The sequence below is a fragment of the Rhincodon typus genome, chromosome 19, assembly GCF_021869965.1.
Source record: "Rhincodon typus isolate 14 chromosome 19, sRhiTyp1.1, whole genome shotgun sequence".
NCBI classification, from domain to species: domain Eukaryota; kingdom Metazoa; phylum Chordata; class Chondrichthyes; order Orectolobiformes; family Rhincodontidae; genus Rhincodon; species Rhincodon typus.
The window spans coordinates 56,055,040-56,063,889 of record NC_063350.1 but is presented as its reverse complement, the minus strand read 5'-3'; the positions used below and the strand labels follow the sequence as shown (position 1 = coordinate 56,063,889).

At 43.5% G+C, this 8,850-nt stretch overlaps 1 protein-coding gene across 1 annotated transcript in view; it reads right to left on the bottom strand.

The window, feature by feature from the left end:
- LOC125485437 (piezo-type mechanosensitive ion channel component 2-like) overlaps positions 1 to 8,850 on the bottom strand; it is a 170,696-nt gene that overhangs the window by 71,892 nt on the left and 89,954 nt on the right. Inside the window, exons 26-28 of the mRNA XM_048608196.1 lie at positions 8,326 to 8,422; positions 5,725 to 5,893; positions 202 to 291 (exon numbers count right to left, since the gene is read on the bottom strand). Of these exons, the coding sequence (XP_048464153.1) occupies positions 202 to 291; positions 5,725 to 5,893; positions 8,326 to 8,422 (356 nt within the window). The remainder of the gene's footprint in view (positions 1 to 201; positions 292 to 5,724; positions 5,894 to 8,325; positions 8,423 to 8,850) is intronic.

The following is an 8,850-nucleotide window of genomic DNA, read 5'->3' as shown; positions in this document are numbered from 1 at the left end:
GACAGACAGACAGACAGACAGACAGACAGACAGACAGACAGACAATCTGTCGAATCATGGTTCACAGTGGAATTTAGGACCGTAGACACTTGAGTAACATTGTGAATTTGTTCTCTTCGGGTTAAATCTGAGGGTGAGGAACTCTAGATTTTACTGTATCCTTTCACGTATGTTCACGCACATCGCTTTTATTAAACTTACTGTTTTTTCAGCATTTCCATGGATAACCTCTCTTTCTCTAGTCTTGCTGTAACTCCTTTCTTAACCTTAGCTTCAAATAGTTCAGCTCCTCTGTGCAAACAGAAGTAATGTATTAATCAACTATACATTATTTGATCATCAACTTACAGCTTTTACTAAACCTTATTTTCCTCTTGGGATGTGAGCAGTACCAGATAGGCCAGCATTTATTGCCCATCCCATATTGTCCTTAAACTGAGTGGCTTTGCTTGCTCATTTCAGAGACCTGTCAAGAATCAAGAACATTGCTGTGGGTTTGAAGTCACACCCCCGTTAGGAGATGCAAACAATGTTATTTAATAATATCTAGCTGAAACTGATTAAATCTTACTAAATCAAGCACAAAATATCTTCAAGGGCTTGATCTGAGGGTTTCTTTTTGATTTTCAGAATCTGGTTTTTCTTTAATCGATTCAGCTAGGCCAGCACTTATTGCCCACCCCTAACTGCCCAGAGGGTAGAGTCAGAGTGTCATACAGCATGGAAACAGACCCTTCAGATCAACTCGTCCAAGCTGACCAAATTTCCCAAACTGAACTAGTACCATTTGCCTGCATTTTACCCATATTCCTCTAAATCTTTCCTATTCATGTACCTGTCCAAATGTCTTTTAAATTTTGTAAGTGAATCTGCATCTACCACTTCCTCTGGCATTCCACATATGAACCACCCACTGTGTGAAAAACATACCCCTCAGCTCCCTTCTAAATCTTTCTCCTCTCATCTTAAAAATACACCCTCCAATTTTCAACTTCCCTATCACATTGCTGTGGGTCTGGAGTCACATGTAGGTCAAGCCAGGTAAGGATGTCAGATTTCCTTCTATAAAGGACGTTAGTGAACCAGATGGGATTTTACAACAATTGACAATAGTTATTTGGTGACCATTGTGTCAGCTCTTTATTCTAAATTTAACTCCACCTACCATCATCTCTCTGATACCCCACACTCACTCTATCTCTGCTACTGCACCCACCACCCACCAAGGCTCATGTCCTACTATTCCTGCCGTTGCCTCAACATCTTTTTTCATTCACACTCATCCTGCCCTACCACTGACACCATTAACCCTGCCTATCCTCTGTGCTGCCATATCCTTGTTCAGGACACTTTCCAAACTACACCTATGCCACCCATTTTCATCGCAGCGTCTCAGAACTGATATGATGCAGAAGGCAGCCATTCGGCCCACCACACCTCTACCGGTTCTATTCCCTACTGCCAATTTCCTGCCTTTTTTCCATAACGCTGCACATCATTTCTATCCAAATAATCATCCAGTGGTCCCTCTTGAGTGCCTCAACTGAACCTGGCTCGACCACATTTCCAGGCAGTGCCTGCCACACCCTAACTACTCGCTGTGTGAAAAAGATTTTGCTCACATCATTCTTGGTTTTTTTGCATTTTAAATCTATGCCCTCTTGCTGTTTTTTCTTTTACAAGTGCGACTGGTTTCTCTCTATCCACTGTACCCAGCCTGGCTCATAATTTTGAGAGCCTCTCTCAAATTTCCTCTCAGCCTTCTTATCTCAGCAATTTCTCAATCTATCCTCATAGCTGAGTTTTTTCATTCCTGGAACGATTCTGGTAAATCACTTCTGCACTTTCTCCAATACATTCACATCTTTCCTTGAAGGTGGCGCCCACAGCTGTTCACAATACTCCAGCCAAGGTCTAACAAGTGGCTTGTACAAGTTCAACATCATTTCCTTGCTCTTGTAATTTGTGCCCCTGTTAATCAAGCTGAGACCATTAAGCTCTACCTCCTGCTTTCTCCACCTGTCCTGCACCTTCAATGATCTGTACACATGTACATCCAGGTCCTCTGCCCCTTCATCCACTATAAAATTGTACCCTCTCTTTTATATCATCTTTCTATGTTCTTTCAACCAAAATGCATCACATCACATACTCTCCCATAATATAATATCTGCCTCTCAAGAATCAAGATGAGCACTGAGCTGCCCAATATTCCACTCCTCACTCCTTATGAGAGGTTCCTAACCCTCACCTCTCCGAGCAGGGCCTGGACTGGTATTGGAGGCTGCCTTTGATTTATTGTGCCAGGAGCCCCCGAGTGAAAGCCAGCTTCCTTGACTGTACTGAGACCTGCTGATGACTATGACAAATTGCCTAGCTTTGTTTGCACTAAACAGTACAGCAAGACAGGAGTAAGACGAGCTTCATATCTCTAGCTGAGGGGAAAAGCAATATAAAGGCAAGGCAAAGCCAGGCACAGCTGCTGTTAGCCTCCACGTAGGTTTACAGTAAGCGAGTGCTATGACCACTAGCAAAGGGCCTGGAAATGTAGCCTGGTCCAGTCCACGAGCTGGGTGCATGTTCCTGAGCACACAGTGTCTGCACCATTAAAATCAGAGTTACCGGGGCAACATTCAAGTGCAGAATCAGAGATATACCACGAGGGTGCTTAGAGATGTTGGATGCCAACGTTTGTGAATGTGGACAGTGCCCAAAGGGTGTGGTCTGTGATGTTGGTGCCTGGTTTCCTACAGAGAGGTCATTGGGAGCAAGTGGCAAGCTGAAATCATGAGATACACACCCCAGTTTCCTGGTGAATTTTCCTGATGTGGAAAATTGGGAGTTTGTGGAGTTTGGGAAGATGGCAGTCTGAATATTAATGAGGGGAGTTGTGGCATTAACAAGTCATTTAACAAACAGTGAGCGTCACTTGACATCTTGCCACTGCCCAGTGAGACTCTCACCATTGCCACTTGTGCAAAGCATAAAAGACGGAACAAAATGATCTTGATATCAGGATGGGCCTTGCTGAACTTGTCACCCGATTGTGCCACACATCTACCCACAGCTCACATCTCCCAGACATATATACAATTGTTCCCCTCATGTTTGACCATTGGATAAAAAGACTGTGATAAGGTCGGATCACTTCTCAATCTGAGACATTTTCCCACTTCACCAGCTCTTCAATATCTCTACCTGCCCTTGGAGGCCGCAGTCTGAAAAAAATACAGCAGTCTGACAATTTAATTAAAAGGAAGGAAAAGGAATGAGCTCTTTTCAATAATTCTTACCAAATGCTCATATTGGTGTTAAAGACATGCTGGTACTAAGTAAACTTATTTTTAAAATATGTAAACCACTCTAGAAATATTGACCAGATAGGTTTTAGCTGTGATTACAAAAAAAAACTCAATATGTAACTGTGAATTGTAAAGTATTAGTTTAGCCATACCATATGCTGGGAATTTATTATTTTTTATTTCCTTTATGGGATGCTGGTGTTTCTGGCTAGTCCAGCAATTAGATATTGCTCATCCCTAATGGCCCAGAGGGCTGTGATAACTCAACCAGATTGAACAAAGAACAAAGAACAAAGAAAATTACAGCACAAGAACAGGCCCTTCGGCCCTCCAAGCCTGCGCCGATCCAGATCCTCTATCTAAGCTGTCGCCTATTTTCCAAGGATCCGTATCCCTCTGCTCCCTGCCCATTCATGTATCTGTCTAGATACATCTTAAATGACGCTATCGTGCCCGCCTCTACCAGCAACGCGTTCCAGGCACCCACCACCCTCTGCGTAAAGAACTTTCCACGCATATCTCCCTTAAACTTTTCCCCTTTCACCTTGAAATCGTGACCCCTAGTAATTGAGTCCCCCACTCTGGGAAAAAGCTTCTTGCTATCCACCCTGTCTATACCTCTCATGATTTTGTAGACCTCAATCAGGTCCCCCCTCAACCTCCATCTTTCTAATGTAAATAATCCTAATCTACTCAACCTCTCTTCATAGCTAGTGCCCTCCATACCAGGCAACATCCTGGTGAGCCTCCTCTGCACCCTCTCCAAAGCATCCACATCCTTTTGGTAATGTGGCAACCAGAACTGTATGCAGTATTCCAAATGTGGTCGAACCAAAGTCCTATACAACTGCAACATGACCTGCCAACTCTTGTACTCAATACCCCGTCTGATGAATGAAAGCATGCCATATGCCTTCTTGATCACTCTATCGACCTGCGTTGCCACCTTCAGGGTACAATGGACCTGAACACCCAGATCTCTCTGTGCGTCAATTTTCCCCAGGGCTTTTCCTGTGATCTAGGGATTGCTGTGGGTCTGGCATCACATGTGGGCCAGACAGGTACGTTCAACAGATTTCGTTCCTTAAAGGACATGAGTAAACTAGTTGACTATTTATGAGTGTTGACAGTGGGTAATTGGTCATCACTAAGCCAGCTTTAAACACCTTGCCTTTTATTGAATTCAAATTTAACCATCTGCTGTGGTGGGATTCAAACCCATTTCACTAGAGCATTATCCTATGCCTCTGGATTACTGCCCCAGTCTGCCCTTGAATTGAGCACAGGTATTGTGTGATATTTTATTATCTAAGTTGTTTTTTAAAATGAGGAGGTAATGTAGTATGTTGTTATAGTTGGGCATTTTCCCTCTGTGCTGCCTTCTCTGTTTGGAGGTGTAAATATTGTTCAATGATGGCTTGCTCAGTGAAATTTCTAAGCTTTACATTTACATACTTTCCTATAGATCTCTCAGTCTTTTGTTTTGAAATGTAGATTGATTTTATAATCATCGAGAATCACAGAATTCCTACAGTGTGGTGGAAGGCTATTCAGCCCATTGAGTCCACGCAGACCCTCTGAAAAGCATCTCACCCCTATCCCTGCCTCCACCATAGCCAACCCATACATCCCTGAACACTATGGGCAATTTAGCATGGCCAATCCACCTAATCTGCACATCTTTGGACGGTGGGAGGAAACCCTCACAGACACAGGGAGAATGTGCAAACTCTGCACAGACAGTCACCCAAGGCTGGAATCGAACCCAGGTCCCTGGTGCTGTGAGGCAATAGTGCTAACCACTGAGCCACTGTGCTGCCCCATTGTTGTTCCTGAAGAAACATGATAGTGGAGCCATAGTAACAAAATTGTCATGGAATCTGAAAAGTCCATTAGTTTAATATCTAATTAAGTTCCATTAGTTAGTCTTTATTTTGATTCAAAAGGCTGTGGATTCAAACTGAAGCTAGGACTTAGTCATATAATCAAAACTAATATTTCAAAGCATTGTTGAGTGAGTGCTGCACTGTAGGGGGTAATAGCCTCTAACTTAAATATTAGCTAACTGTTTGGACTGATGTTTAAGATCCCATGACATTATTTAATGAATGGTTGAGTCCAATCATGTCCCACCCATGGAATATCCAGTAAAGGCTGGAATTAAATGCTGAGGAAAGCAGGGATACTGATTATCATTCCAGGTAAGAGCAGTTAATTCAGTTTCGACCAGAAATTGAACTAGGGACCCTCCTAATGTGTCTGGTTTTACAGCAAAACAGGGAGTAAGTATGCCAGTCATCGCACTTGTCGGCTGAGGAGGGTCTGATCTCAATGATGTGACTATTGTTGCAGGAGCTCCTGTTGGAGTCATTTAGCCTGAGCCCACAGTAAAATATGTTGTGTTCCAGGTCTCCATTCTTACCTCGCTGCCAGCAGTTTGGAAGCCTTTAGGTCTGCCACAACATGGAGAAAATAGTAACTCAGGAAGACCCGCCTCTGGGCTAGTAGGAAGAGGAAGCAGGTACTGTCCCAAATAATGCCTGCCTGCTTATTTGGGACCTCACAGCTTTCAAGCAAATCATCTGCATTCGCTGAAAATACATACCAAAAACATGGTAAACTTTCATTAGAAATCAATCAATGTGTAATTGACAGTCACAGAGATGTACAGCATGGAAACAGACCCCTCTGTCCAACTCGTCCCTGACGACCAGATATCCTAAATTAATCTAGTCCCATTTGCCAGCATTAGGCCCATGTCCCTCGAAATCCTTCTTATTCATGTACCATCCAGGTGCCTTTTAAGTGTTATTATTGTAACAGCCTCCACCACTTCCTCTGGCAGCTCATTCTATACACGCACCCCTCTCTGCATGAAAAAGGTGCCTTTAGTTCCCTGTTAAATGTATCCCCTCTCACCTTAAACCTATGCCCTTTAGTTTTTGACTCCCCTACCCTGGGGAAAAGGCCTTGGCAATTCACCCTATCCATGCCCCTCATGATTTTATAAACTTCTATAAGGTCACCCTCAGTCTCTGACGCTCCAGGGGAAAATAGCCCCAGCCTATTCAGCCTCTCCCTATAGCTCAAACCCTCCAACCTTGGCAACATCCTGGTAAATCTTTTCCGAACCCTTTCAAGTTCCACAACATCCTTCCTATAGCAGGGGGGCCAGAGTTGAACGCAATATTCCAAAAGTGGCCTAACCAATGTCCTGTACAGCTGCAACAGGACCTCCCAGCTCCTATATTCAAGGCAAGTGTACCAAAAACTTTCTTCACTTTGCCATCTACTTGGGACTCCACTTTCAAGGAATTATCAGTTTTGATGTAACACTATAGTTCTGTTCTCGTATGAGCTTGTGTGATAAGAAAATCAGGCAATAGCTGTGCCATTTAAACTAGTGGGGCCAGAATCGGGTTATAGCTAGTGCAGGTATAAGGAAAGTTCGCATTCTATAAATAGCGGTCTAAGTTCTTCCATCGTGTTAAAGCCAATTCGCTTTGAAGAAACACGCATTATAGCAGAACCGGCTGAGCTATGAACCTGCGCCCCAAGATCTCTTTGTTCAGCAATGCTCCCCAGGACCTTAGCATTAGGCCCTAAGGTTCAATGGGCACCACATGCCTCTCAATGTCTCTCCAGCCAGTCTTTATGCACAAGTGCACCAAGGCAGTGAGAGTTGGCACACTGTTCAACAAGACAGGCAGCACAAATATACACTTTCCAACAATGTAGTCAACGCACAGTGATCAGGATCATGGACCATTATTGATTCCTACCTAAGCAAATTGAAGACTATTGCAGGCTACATAAGCTGCAGAGGAACACGGAATACTTCAGAACAATGAAAAATAACAGGATCTGTCACTTACAAATTTGTTCCTTGGTCTGCCCAGGAATCAAAGTCAGAGACAGATAACAGGGGAAAGTCAAGCAGCCAATCATTGTTTTATACCACCTTTGGAGTTTAAATATCCACAAATTTCATCAATAGCTTGCAGTCTTCCATTCAAAAAGGACTGATTTGACATCTGTCCATCACTATGCATGTCATTGGAACCTCAACACAAAACGATTCAAACTTTCACATGACAACTTATTCACATCAGGAACTTCTCCATTCTCCCCTCTTGTGCAGATCCCAAATCATGTTAGGATTAAGTTCAAGAATCCCAGATGTTGTCCTGTACCTCACAGCTATTACATGCACATGCGCATACGCATGTGTGTGTGTGTGTGTGTGTGTGTGTGTGTGTGGGACAGAGGAGGGGAGAGAGAGATGGCATTTAACAAGATAGACAACACATACAGTGTCTGTGTTTTGTGTGTGTTTTCTGTGTGGTAGTCCCTCAAACTAACAATGACACTAGATCTTGGCAAGAACCTGCCCATGGAGTCTTTATTTAAAAACATAGGGAGGTTGTTGCCCTGCTGCTATCACATGGTTCAGGCTGACCAGAGAACTCACGAGCCGTTTGTGTATCGGAAAGGTTGGCAGACCGATCATTCTCCTGTTTGGCTTTGATTTGATTGATGCCGAAATACTGAACTTGTTAACAGAGATTGCTGGACTGTGATCATGAGAAAGAAACTTGGTTGATTTATGGACGCACTGAGGTCAACGATGCAAACTGCCTAGATGCCCTGTCAACTGATTAACTCTGTGCGACAAAGGATCCAATTCCGGAACTTCCAGATTCCAATGCTGGAGGAACACAGCAGATCAGGCAGCATCAGAGGAACAGGAAAGTCCATGTTTTGGGCCTAGGTCCTCCAGCACCACACTGTATTGACTCTGACTCCAGCACCTGTAGTTTTTGCTATCACGGAGTTTGTGCTGGGACAGAATAGATTGACCTGCCTATCTTACATATATATTTGAAGGATATTTTTCTGTTATTCAATACGGCATGCTAGACAAGCAGAGCCAGTGAAACGGTCCTTACACCCTGCGTCCCTATACAAGGAGTTTATTTCTTTCTAACTTTACTGAGCAATGGATGAAACAACCATCACTTACGGAGATCATAATCTTTGATCGTGCAGGCCATGCCAAACGTCTGCACCATCCAGCAGTTCTTCTCAAGCAAACTCTTCAAGTAGACACAGGAGCCAATCTGCCAGAGAGCAGTTTCTGATTAATAAACTCTGACTAAGTTGTCAGTAGAGTTTCCAGTTTTCACAGTAGCAGTCATTCCGTGCTCTCAGCGTTAAGTAAGCCAGAGGCTCAAATCCTACTGTCCCTTTGTCAGCTTGAGGTTCCTTCTCATTTGTACTGGAAATCAACAAAGTGAGAACCAATACCCAGGAACATAAACCAACACGTGAATGTGGATCAGGAGAAGACCATTTGGTCCCTGGAACCTGCTTTGCCTTCAATCACATCATATTTCAACTGATAGTGGATTCAACTCTATTTCCCTGCCCACCCCTAATAACCATTAGACTCCTGTAGCAGTGAAGAATCTATCCACTACTCCCTCAAGGTATAGAGAACTGGCTCAACGATTAGAGATAACAAGGTGTAGAGCTGGATGAACACAGC